The 12,880-nt window shown below is 42.9% G+C and overlaps 1 protein-coding gene across 1 annotated transcript in view; it reads right to left on the reverse strand.

The window, feature by feature from the left end:
* LOC119437090 (nose resistant to fluoxetine protein 6-like) overlaps positions 1–12,880 on the reverse strand; it is a 95,290-nt gene that overhangs the window by 28,298 nt on the left and 54,112 nt on the right. The window contains exons 4-7 of the mRNA XM_037704167.2: positions 7,862–7,973; positions 3,966–4,050; positions 3,753–3,847; positions 1,523–1,702 (exon numbers count right to left, since the gene is read on the reverse strand). Coding sequence (XP_037560095.1) covers positions 1,523–1,702; positions 3,753–3,847; positions 3,966–4,050; positions 7,862–7,973 — 472 coding nt within the window. The remainder of the gene's footprint in view (positions 1–1,522; positions 1,703–3,752; positions 3,848–3,965; positions 4,051–7,861; positions 7,974–12,880) is intronic.

The raw sequence follows: 12,880 nt of genomic DNA on the forward strand, positions 1-12,880 counted from the left end.
TTGTGAAATTAACAGTCTAATGCCTCAGTTGAACTTGCTGGCTTTATCATAAAAACACTAGCAGCATATACCGATAAAGTCTGAGCAGTGTGTGACGCGCCTAGCGATTGACTGTCTTTAGAATACGCATAGCCTGGCTTGCTCGAAAAATAAATAGGTTAAATGCAACTCCCCAGATTACTCTGCTCAAAATTTTGACAAGGTTTCCTGTCAGGTAATCGGCAATCTGACTATTTTAGCACAGGAAGCTGTCATTGGCGATTGTGCATGTTTACTTTTACCGTCTAGAAGCCCACCGTGTTTAACGCTATAGAAACGCAAGTACTGTTGCTAGGTGGCTGGGGCATAAGTTCATGCATTGGAAATACTGGCAATCCGAAAGCCAAATGTTATTCATTTTCGACCATGAGCAACATAAAATACAAGATAATTAGTTCGCTTGTTCTGCGCACAAGAATTGCCGCCTACGTTCTAACAACAATTGCTGTGCTGCAACTCGATGATACGGGAGTGTTCTCTATCCTCATTAGGTTTTCTTTCTTTTTTTGTTTTTGCTAACTGTAATCTTGTGATAGCCGGCTTTTTCTGTTTCAGCTTCCCATGTTTCAGGCATAATTAAAAAGAATATAAGACTTGTCTCACATTTCATCCCTTCGGAGCTTTCGCGATGCATGTTGAAGGGCATTTGCTGTGTTCTTGTCTAACCAAAGTGCATGTGCTTCGTGGGTAAACATGGGGGAGTTTCGAGCAGTCTCGAAAGTGAAGCTAAATATGTTACATCTAGTTGCTCCAGCAAATTAAGTTGGCAGCATTTTATCTCTTCTTAGAGCACACACTACCAAATTTCCATGGTTGCCTGCATACTTTGAGAGAAAAGAAACATTTTATTGCATCTTGTTTATTGGTTCTCAAGCGATACCAGGGAATCTTCTTTGATGTGCATACTCTGATTTCGGTAATCTATTGTGTCAGTGAATGAACGTTCCAGTCAAGATTGAGCAGTGGCACGCAACTCGAAGGATTGGAGCACGACGTAGCGCGCTATGTCGAAAGGGCTCAATTTCAGCTTCGCGCAAATTGTTGGAAGGATGGACGTAAAAAAAAAGGCGGGGGGGGGGGGGGGCTGCTTTTATAAATCACAGTATAGATTGTTTGCGTGATTTTGCCATTGTCCTGGTCTTACTTTTCTGGTTGTGGAGCTCGTTGGTTCCTGCGCCAAATGGCTATATTTTCCAACATATATTTCGAACAAACGAGCCGCTAATGTGCTGTATACAAGTGGTTGTGCTAAATGAAACATTCAGCGGTGAATAACGGCAATGATGCTTGGTGCCATCAGATTTCTCTAGTCATTCCTTTGTACACCACACCAACATCATGAATGCATGTGCTTGTGTAAACCCATCTATGGGTATGTGCTCGACGACACGATGAAAGAATAGGAATACCGTTTTACTGTGCTTGTGTTAATCTGGGCATCTGGCGGAATTTCCAATCGGGAAGAATGCCCAAACTTACTCACACCACACATGCGAAGTCGCACCATAGCTGTGTCCTGCTATAACCCAGACGATACTGAAGAAGCGGATGCCGTGTAGAAAGCGCATCCTGTAGGCCTCGGAGTTCTTGTCTTTAGCGACATGAAGCATCATGTTCGTATTCGACGCTACAGAAAATGACTTCAAAGCAGACAGAAGTGAGTCTGAAAACGGGAGCGAGGAAACAAATATTGAACCACACTCGACAGCACGTTGATAGCAAAGACATCAACAAAAGTAAATTAAATAGGTGGGATGCAGGTTGTAATTTCTTATTTAGTCAAATAATTAGTATTGCCATGATACGTGCACTTTACTTATGTACAAATGGTACGTTTTTTAAACGTTGTACTACATCTTAACTATGCATTCATGTCACATGACTTGAGCCAAAGGTACATTCCAATGACCTTTTTTGCCCTTTTTCTTAAATCTATGCAATGAAAGACTTGGGAATTATGTTGTCCTCGAAATTGGTATAACTGATCAGAAGGACTTCGAAGATTGCGATGTAGGTTTATGAAAAGTAGCGTTTGTGAGTTTTCAATTAAGTTAGCGTTATGAGTTTTCCGGCTGGTGCTGTTGAACTCATCCGATTGAGTGCGAATATAAATCTATGCTAGCGCTGGTCCTCATGCTTAGGAGCACTGCTTTGCAATACAGAGGAGTTGCGAGCGTGTCCTCAGGTACAGTTTAATTTTACGCCTTTCAATTTCCTCTCCTTCAGTATCATGTGTTCCACAAAGCGATTAAGTGCTGTGTTTCTTTTAACATACAGTTATTAGGGAGATTTTAGTTGTTTCCGAGTTTTTTTATGCAGCTACAAGCTTAAAAACAAAACAAAACAGTCTGTACAGGAAATTTTTAAGCTCGGTATGTCCAGTTGATTGAGAACGCGAAGTGCGTGGGTGAGCATCGCATTACCCCAATGGAGCGCTGAGAATAATAAAAAAAAAGCATGAGGGTAATGCAATTCAATTTTAATCGAAAAAGGCTGCTGCGATTTTTTGTATATCACAAATTCCTGAACTTGCGGCACATTTTAGTAAACGTTCAGGAATGCCTAAAACTAACCTAAAAGTGTTCCCGCAAGGCCTTTGTACCTTTTTGAACCACGATATTGCCATTGACACCGAAATGTTTGCAAGAGCACCTTCGACACAGAGGAAATCGTTATTACTCGGCACTGGCATAGAAATTAGCTGGAACGTTCGTCGTAAACATTTGTTGGTGAGGCACCCCCGAAGCAATACGTTTAAAGGCACTCAGAAGGACCCTACACAAGATGGTTATATGTTTATCGCAGGGTAACAACGAAGTATTTTATTTCCCTCTGTATACTGAACGATGTTTTCACTCGCCGAACTTGCTCACTACGGCGGCGCGTTCACTTGGGATGCAGCCTAAACAAAGCGCACTAACGCATGAATACGCCCATTGCCGCTTCTTAAGAAGCGCAGTACGCTCGTGACGAACATGCCAGAAAACCTAAACGTCGTGGTACTCCAAGCGTACTCCGGGTCTGACGCTGTGAGCGGGTCTGACGCTGTGACGTGTCGCTGGTGATGAAGTCGTCACATATATGCAAATTAAGTTTCGTTGCACGACGAATCGAGCGGGTGACATGTACAGGAGCGCAGAAAGAATACGGACAACACCGTCTTCTGCTCTGTCCGCGTTAAATGCCGAGTTTGCCGTGCCACAAACTAGGCGCTAGCTCAAAAGCAAATCGTTCTCTGCCTTGCAAACGTCAACGAGCTCACATCGCTCAGATCGTGCGTTATCATCCGCTCGAAAGAATCCATGAGCGAAATTGATTTCGCTGCAATGCTTTATTGTCACGGGCCTTCGTCACCTAACGACACTTTAGAATGTCTTCGAACTGTTTCTCGACAGTCCCATCAAGAGAATCACAACTAATTCACTGTGAATTCATTTCTTTTGAGCCTTTGTGAAGGAATCAGTCGCAGTTAATGTCATGTGTTGTGTAGAAATAGTGAACAATAGATGCATTTCATTCCTAACACGGGAGTGTGGAAGGAAAAAGCAGATATTTCATTGTAGCATTGTCGAAACATGGTACTGGCGGGCGGATGCTGCTAACGTCCTTCTTTTCCGGCTGGCCTTCAGTAACTGTCTGAGATTATGGTTCTGTATGAAGGCGGAGATCAGTGGCCACTACAATTTTTTTATAAATTCAGTGCGCGAACTTACTCTCGTTCTTTCCTTTAATATCCTGTCCTGCAGGGATGCATATATCCAGAAGTGTTCCAACCACAAGCAACAGCACCAAAATGCCAAGAAACGATCTGCAAAATAAAAAGAAAGGGGTAGTAAAGACAGGGTGAAGCTAAACAGTTCATATGATTTCTTTTAGGTAGAGTAGTTATTTCGCAAAGTTTGACACTACCACCTGCACATACTTACAAAATAGCAATCTGCCCTTTTGTCAAGGTGGGAGGCAAAGACGTTACGCAATTCGATATCGTGACATCCATTGAAGGAGGAAGCACTGAAAGAAGAGCAGATCAATGAAAATTTGCGAAATTCACTTCGGAGGAAACTTCTTATTAATTTGAGCACGTCTCTTATAAGAGCATTCTTGCGTTTCCCATGCGTTTGAATGGAGAAGTGGGAGTTTAATCCGAGCTAAAACTTTCTCTAAATGACGGCGAGCTAAAGTGAAAAAAAAAAACACCCAAGCACTCTGTACAGATGGTTAACCAGCGAAGATGAAACGTGCGGCCCCGGTGTTTAGCAGTGGGTTAATCCCGAGGCTGTATTGAAGCGTTTCTCAATTATTGGTTGCATGCTTGTGTTTCTAGTGGAATGCAAGCGCAATTGGCGGGCGGATGCTGCTAACCACGACGTCGAGCTAACTCGAGATATCGAACGCATGCGACAACGGCGAGCCGACGAGACGGCGTTGCGGGCAGAACAGCGTCAACGTGGCAATGGCGGGAACGCGTTCGGACGTCACTAACGGCGCTGCCAATGGCGCGCGCGCTTGGGTGCGACGTAGAGAACGACGTAACTGACGGCGCAGCCAATGGAGATGTTTAGCGAAACATAGGACGAGCGGTTTTTTGTTTCGCCAAGCCATATACAGCTTTCGCTGTAAAGAGGGAATGCTTAGGGGGGAGAGAGAGGCCGCAGGGGAAGGACTAGATTGAAAACCGGCAAAATGAGAACTGAGTTGGCACTCTATAAGCGATTGACCTCAATCGCCTTGAACCATAAATATAACATTTACGCGATATTTATAAGTATGCTAGCTTCTGAGTTCCGTCTCTATTCCGCAGTTGTTATTTATGAATACTAACATGATGAATTCGTGGCACTGAAAAACGGCTTGGAAGGTAACAAGTCGTTATGAGCCACGAAATCTTACAAGTATACGCGAGATTAATCGTCGCAATTGTTTAAAAATTATATGTTGGCAAGAGGCAACAGTATGACATAATATATGTGAGGAAGGTGACAGAATGCGATGCGTCTTTTGGTGTGTCGACGTTTCCTTTTGTGGAGCACAGTATTCGGTATTTTACACCCTGGTCAATTTATTTTTTAAAATTATTCCCGAATCTAAATTGGATGTGTTCAGTGTCGTTTGATTCGCATCCTGTACGATCGATTTCTGGGACGCTGTGTGTTTTGTGCCTATGGGCGTGTACTGCGCCTGTCTAATATTAGACCCTAAGAAATAAGGCGAAAATATCATGAGAACTTACTTTTGCATTTGGTAATTCCCAACGACTTCTCCTGTCCGCAGTTACTGTCGGCTGTGACGTTCTGCGTGCCTCGCCCAAACTTGCGTATTCGCAGCATTTTCTATGTGAATTCAGCTTGCACATCACGCTGTAACACATCTTGTAACACAATAAAATAGCTTGCGCTATGATCTTGATATTTTCAGATCTTGTATATGCTGTTTATCTGACTCCTGTATTTATTTAATTCAATTTCTGTTGCATTTTGTACCACGGTCCTTAGAGGTCTTCTGTTTTGTTTTCTGTTTTCTGTTCTTTGTGTAACACAAGTGCACCAATACTAATGCGTATTGGGAACCTTAAGAAATAAATGGAATGAAATGAAATAAATTGAAATAAATCAGTGTCTTTGCGGACCTTTGTGAACGCAGCTACGAAAAGATGCCAATGATATTCTGATATCCACACTGTCTGCGTACACTGTGAATCATACTTTCCTAGAGTGGTTGCGAGGCCGGCTGCGGACTGCGACAGCGTTGCCGAGCGGTGCATAATGGGTTCGAGATTTGTTGGCTACGAGTGCATGGAGCGCGCATGCAACATTGCCAGGCGACCTTGGTGTCACTGAGCCGCTGGCCTGTACTTTTTATCGCGAACACTGGTGACCAAATCGGCCACTTGGCAATTCAGACAAGCTTTGGTCACGCTGTGCGTCAATGCGTTGTATAGTTTTAGGAGAACTGGGAGTCATTAGCGAAAATCTTTTGATTGGAAGCTTGTGGTTTTTCATATAACCATAGCAGCTGTTGACTTCGCCTAGCTAATACGATGCTATACTAATCTGACTGCTTGCTGCGTGCTGTGGACTGCCCCGTTTTCGCATGAACGGAACCTCAAGTTAGAAGCAGCTCATTTGGACAAACGCTACTGTGGCGAAACTGTAGTTTCCCTCGCGATTAAAAGTGCTTGAAGAATTAAAACAAGCGGAAGTAGAGTTGCTTAGTTGATGGTTGTTGGTGAGATCTTTCACGATAAAGCATTTTGACAACTATTTGTAGTCAGTGTCCATGGGCTGTATAATGAAATACTATTCCGTCCTAATTTTGTTCCAATCTCTTGCCGTCAGATTTACGTAACCGCCGATGCAAGCATCAGGTGGTGACCAGCAGGATTGTTTCAACAGACCCATCCAACGTTCTCCTCGTTTATAGGAAGTCATTTTTGTCTGCTTTGAAAGGAAATAGCATTGCCTTCGTTAGCTGGTTTTTCTCATTTAACTGACTGACAAGAGGTGAGTCGCACAAAGAAGCGGAGCGAGTTTCGGGGCGTCCGAGCTAGTGTAGTGAAACTAGATAACTGGGTAAGGAGTGTGGTGCAGGCATCTGCGATTGGTCCGCTTCTCCTTGCTTAGCTTGAGGTACGCGGGTGGTCGAAAATCGCGGTGGCTTGCAACGGTAGGATAAAAATGCCACTACAACAGATCCCCAAGGAAGAAAAGTTGGCCGAACGATGTCATATAAGTGGTCGAAAGGGCTCAGAAACGTTCTGCTGCCACACCAAAATTTTGGTTATACGAATAGAAATTAATTTTTCCAGGTAGCTCCCAGTAGCCAGTGCCAGATTAATCGGCAGGCAGCCATCTTTTATTCATTTCTGAACGGGGCAGTCTCAGGCTATTAAAAAATCAGTTTTGTTCGGCTATTAGTGCATCTGTAGTGCATACGCACCACTTCGACGGATTGAGTATTGATGGTTTTGTGACGTCTCGTGACAGACTGGCGAAGTGGCGGCAGCCAACAAATTTTTGACCAACAGCGGAGGGCTAATGCCGAAAAAGCGTAGAATCTAAATATTTAATTTTCTTTTGTTCGGCCTAATAACGAATAGTCAGTGTGTACACGTCATATCAGAGACGGAGTTTTCGCGGTTTTCGTGACGTCGCATGACAGACAGTCGAAGTGGCGGTGGCCCGAAAAATTATGACAAATCGTGGAGGGCTAGTGGCAAAATGGAATAGAAACAGACTGCAAGAACTTTACATGATAGCTCATGTTCCTGTGTGTTGTCTTGCGTCCAGATCATGATACAAAAAAGAACTGCTATGTGAATTTCACGTGATTTCCCACTATCGTCATTCTCCTGCCCATCAACAACACCAACAACATCAATAAAGTCAAGGTGAAGAAGTGACGAACACGAGGCTGCAAAATCCGCATTCGAAGACTGCACTTGATAGTCTCGAAGTGGGGCCATTTTCTGTATATGGATGCCCTTCTTTGCTGTCTTTCTTTTTCTTATTGCTAAGAAAATGATCGAGCTGTTACTCGATAGCATGGTTGCGTCATAAATTGCAGCCTATGGCTACGTGACTATTGTGTGTGCTCACGGTACACATTAGTGGTAAGGAAGCCAGAGGCGCACTGAGTGAATGCCACAAAAATGGCGCCCTAATGATCATGAACTTATGAAGCAAGTGGCGGTGATTTCTTGGATGCTGTTGCGGAACCCTTACCGGCAAAACACATTGATTCACTGAAATTTACCAGCATTGCGTCGCTTACCTATATCTGCTGTATATGCGCAATTGGCGTGCTCGCAGGTGCAGAGACGTACCTGCTCTGATCAGCTCCTGAAGCTCCTTCTGGTTGCAGTTGTTGAGCGTGCATACGCCCAGGTAGAGCAGCGGGATCCTCAGTTCGTAAACGCTGTTTCGGAATTTTCCGAGCTGCGCAAGAAGTAATCACCGCCATGAATATAATCGGAGGAAAACTTAAGTGTCTTGCTGAAGTTCTCCGCAGAGTGCACTGGATTTGATGGTCTTTGGTGACCTTTCATATCGAGTGCTGCGTGGATGTAAATGTGCATCTCCGGTATTTTTTTTTCATTACTGAATTTTTTTTCCGGGGAATTGAATGGGGCTTTTATATATTTGTCTGCGATAATAAATAAAACAGTGCAGTGCACTTCGTATTCTGCCCAATGCTGAGCAGAATACAAAGACCTGGCACAGGTAGTAGAAATAATAGATAGATTAATGCACCCATCTTACATGGCGCGGTGGCACAGTGGCTGTAGCGTTCTGCTGCTAATCACAAGGTCGCGGGTTCAATTACCGCTCTCGGCGGGTGTATTTATATGGAGGTGAAAGGCCGAAAAGCAAAATCGTGAATCTACCAGAGTTAGGTGCAAACTACTAACCGCAGGGTGTGAATGTTAATCCGTAGCTCTTTAGAACAATTTGTCACAGTGCCTATGTGTTACCTTGGAACGGCATACCTCATAAGTAATTTAACAAGACAGGAAGGGAATGATCAATTGAATACATAGCTAGAAAAACTTGAGGCTTAAGAAAGCAGCATTCGCAACGGCATATAAAGACAGGCATGTTACCGTCTTGCCTTCTGTCGTGCTATTGTCAAAGTTCTGTTTTATTTATGTTGTAAAGACGCTTATAAACAAAATTGGCAAGCACTGAGTATTACGAAACATATGTGTACTTTCTTACCAAATGTGCAACGCTGCAAGAAGAATGACCACCGGATGCAAATATTCAAGCCTGAAGTGCACAAACGATTATTTGAATATTAAAATTATGATGGAGATGAACGCATAATGTAAAAATTCTAAATATTAGGGTTCAGCTTGCCGATGCGGCCAGTCTGGCATTCACTGTGTAGTTATAGTAGACAAGGCCGCGACAGCAAACAGAGGAACACTATTCTGTGCCTTATACTAAAACTCAAAATTTTAGCAGTGACACAAGTAGTTCATCGTCCAATGCGCTCAACAAATTTCGTGAATTTAGTCACAAATAGAGAGAAAGAAAAAAGATTCCAACTGGAGCAGAATAAGCGACTTGTTTGCGTCATCACCTGCAAGAAAGACAGGAAAGAAAAAAACACGCGGCTATTGCGCTGATGGGCGTTCCTTGGCTTGGACAGGTTCTTATCTGCGCTTCTACTAGATGTAATTATGCTCTCGCAACTGTTACTACGGGAAAAAAGGCGAATCGACAGAGGTTTACATAGAAGCAAGACAAAGTAAAGGTCTTCCGGGGTGCATTAGCGTGCCATGTGTTGTTCAATGTCTTTCAAGTTTTGTTTTTCGGGAGGGAAGAGAGGCTGCCGGTAAAAGTTTGTGTTTTTTCTTTCTTTGATGTCAGCAGCTGTTGAGTCACCTTACCATCGCCTATGTCACCTTACCCTGCTTTAGTACCAACTGACTCTCGCTTCGAGCCCTTGACTTAACCTTTCATTTTTTATTTTAATTTTATATGGCACAATCTGAGGGATCGGCCCACATTTCTTGTTTAGTAAAGTGACACTTCTAATTCTGGTTTTAGGCTTGCGCAGTTTGAACCCACACATCTGTGTTTGATTTAGGTCTTTTTCACTAATTACACATTATTACTGCGCCCTACAGACCTCTACGCTAACTTTTGCGTCTTTTTTATTGCAAGCTACATGTTGACACCTTTTTCGTTGCCCTACGTGCCCTAGTAGGCATCAGATTATCTAATTTACTAGACGAAAGTGATTATATAGATACCCAAATCCCACAAACTTCAAATCAGTTTGAGCTTTCGAGACACGCTATCTGAACGAATGAAAGTCAAGTTCTTAGCGTAAATATATAGCCACTGCTGAATTCTGCTTCGCGCACACGAGGTCACTAAAGCGCTACTGCACTTCTCGAACGTAAGATGACTGCACAAACTCTTCTTAGTATGTCAGTGGACGTTTTTTCAATGATTGCTAGCGCACTGACCTTCTTTATTTAGATGCAAGAACATGGGAAGGTATAGGATACGTGAGAGCCAGCTATGCCAAAATGCAAATTTTTTTCTCAAGTAACAACAAGAAACGACAAGAAAGAATAAAATATTAGAAGCACAATACATAAACGAGCATAAGCGCACTAAAATTTTCTCATATACATAGAGAGAGAAAGAAACATGCTTTAATGAGATGCTGGAGATGTCTTATCTACAGGCACTAACACTGAGCGCTCAGTCCAGTAAATATAGGATAATAATAATAATCAATCAATCAATCAATCAATCATTTATTTGTCGTGCCCAGGAACAACCGTGAGGTCTGGGTGCTGGCGCACGTATACGTAGTAAAAGAAATAATAATAATAATAATAATAATAATAATAATAATAATAATAATAATAATAATAATAATAATAATAATAATAATAATAATAACAATAATAATACTTGCCATCATAGATATTAGCTGGGAGGACGGAGGGCAAAAAGCTGCTCACATGCAGCTTGACCAGCCCACAGCCCGATTAAACAAGAGTGATTTTTTTTCCCGGCCAAGCTTGGCGCATTTCACTTTTCCTCAAACTCGCGCACATTTCATGCAGTGCAAAAAAAAAAAGAAACAATTTCCGCAAGCTGTCATTCAAATCAAATAAAAAAAATCTTTATTTGTAGCAAGAAATATACACGCATTGGGGTTAGTATATACATTGTTCAAGCTTTGAAAACTTTTGAACAGTAGTGCACGTTAAAGAACCCCAGGTGGTCAAAATTAATCCAGAGCCCTCCACTACGGCGTGCCTCATAATCAGAACTGGTTTTGGCACGTAAAACCCCAGAAATAAAAAGAAGAAGAACTTTTGAACAGAAAATGCGGCACTCAGTAACATGTACTACTCCATACGTGATGCGCGGCCCTGCGAGAAAGACTATTTCCTCTCATGAACTTCACGTCGTCGGCAATGGCATTAGTCATTTGTGAAAAACAGTGTTTTCGTGCCTGCGTCACGATGATGGCCACTAGAGGAACTGGAAGATATACACCGGCAATATACAGGTTAGCAATGCAGGCGATTAAATTGAAGCTGCAAGCACGGGCAGAGAATAATGACATATTGGGAGAACTTCAGAATGGTTTCAGAATCGGTAGGCGGCTGGATGATAACTTATTTGTCCTTACTCAGTGTATTGAAATATCCAGAAAAAAAAGGAGACCGCTATATGTGACTTTTCAAAACATTACCGGAGCGTATGACGACGTAGATCGCAACATTTTGTGGAATATTCTGGAACGGGAAGGTATAGGCAACAACTGTATACAGCTAATGAGAGAGATTTACCGAGAAATTGCTGTTTGCGTTGAATGGGAAGGGATGACGAGCGAGGATAAAGTTGATGTCAACCAGGGACTTAGACAGGGTTGCCCTTTATCCCCGCTGCTGTTTGTGATGTGCGTGGTAAGGATGAAAAGACCGCTAGAAGGAATTAATATCGGGCTTAACCTCTCATACAAAGAACCCGGCACAATAGTTGAGCCGCAGCTGCCAGGTTTATTTTATGCGGACGACATTGTGTTGCTTGCTAACAAGCAAAGTGATATGCAAAGTCTGGCTGATATCTCTGGAGAAGAATGTGAGAAGTTAGGATTAAAATTTAGCTTTAAAAATCAGGTTTTATGGTATTCAATGAAAACAGTGAACAGACAGTGTTGATTCAGGGCCAGGAAATACCTGGGATAAAAGAATACAAATACCTTGGTATATGGATAAACGAAGGCGATAGGTATCTGGAGACACAGGAGAAAACAACAACAGCAAAAGGGAAGAGAAATGCGGCCATAATGAAACACAGGGCGCTATAAGGATACAGTAAGTACGAGGTGCTCCGGGGTATGTGGAAAGGTGTAATGGTTCAAGGGCTTACATTTGGAAATGTGGTTGTTTGCTTGAAGTCAGGGGTACAATCAGGACTCGATGGCAACCAAAGGTCAGTGGGACGCCTCGCGTTGGGCACCCACGGGAAGACTACTAATGGAGCTGTGCAGGGTGATATGGGCTGGACAAATTTTGAAGTAAAGGAGGCTCAGAGTAAAATTGATTTTGAAGAACAACTGAGGAAAGTAGAAGAAAGTAGATGGGGTGCAAGGAGGGTGTTCAGGTATTTGTACAGGCAGAACATTGACTCACAGTGGAGGAAAAGAACTAGGAAGCTTACCAGCAAATATGCGACCGGTGTGGCCAGCAACACGGCAACAAAGAACGTCAAACGCCAAGTGAGGGAGGCTGAGACAAGGTTATGGTTGGCGGCAATGGAAAAAAACCTGCTATGACTAACTACCTCTAAGGAAAAAAGGAAATCAGGAAAGAAACAATTGATGAAAACTCAAAGGGCAGCTCCTTACTTTTCGAAGCGAGATCAGGATGCCTTATAACGCGCAGTTAGTACAGCGAAGTACACCAAGAACGAAGCCGCATGTGCATGCTGTGGTAAAGCTCGAGAGACAGTGGAACATGTTTTATTGGAATGGGATGAAATCTACCCAGCTGCAAGTCTAGGCTCTCCTGACCTCCTTGAAGTCCTTGGGTTCAGGGATAGCATGCGCAAACTAAACATGTCAGCTGTAGAGATTAGTTAGAGGCGGTTGGAGGCTTGGTGGAAGAAAATTAGGGAGACTACAAACAACGGACACGTACAGGAACAGTGTTGCCTGTAATGGTTCAAAAATGTTGATACCTGGAATTCTTTGTATTTGTGTGTTTCTCAAAAATAAAGGTAGGACATTAGGCAAAATAGTAACAAGAGCTTGGTGGCGCAACCCACCACCCCGTTTCAAAGGGGACGCTCATAGCATCCATCCA

Source organism: Dermacentor silvarum, chromosome 1 (assembly GCF_013339745.2).
Source record: "Dermacentor silvarum isolate Dsil-2018 chromosome 1, BIME_Dsil_1.4, whole genome shotgun sequence".
In the NCBI taxonomy this organism is placed as follows: domain Eukaryota; kingdom Metazoa; phylum Arthropoda; class Arachnida; order Ixodida; family Ixodidae; genus Dermacentor; species Dermacentor silvarum.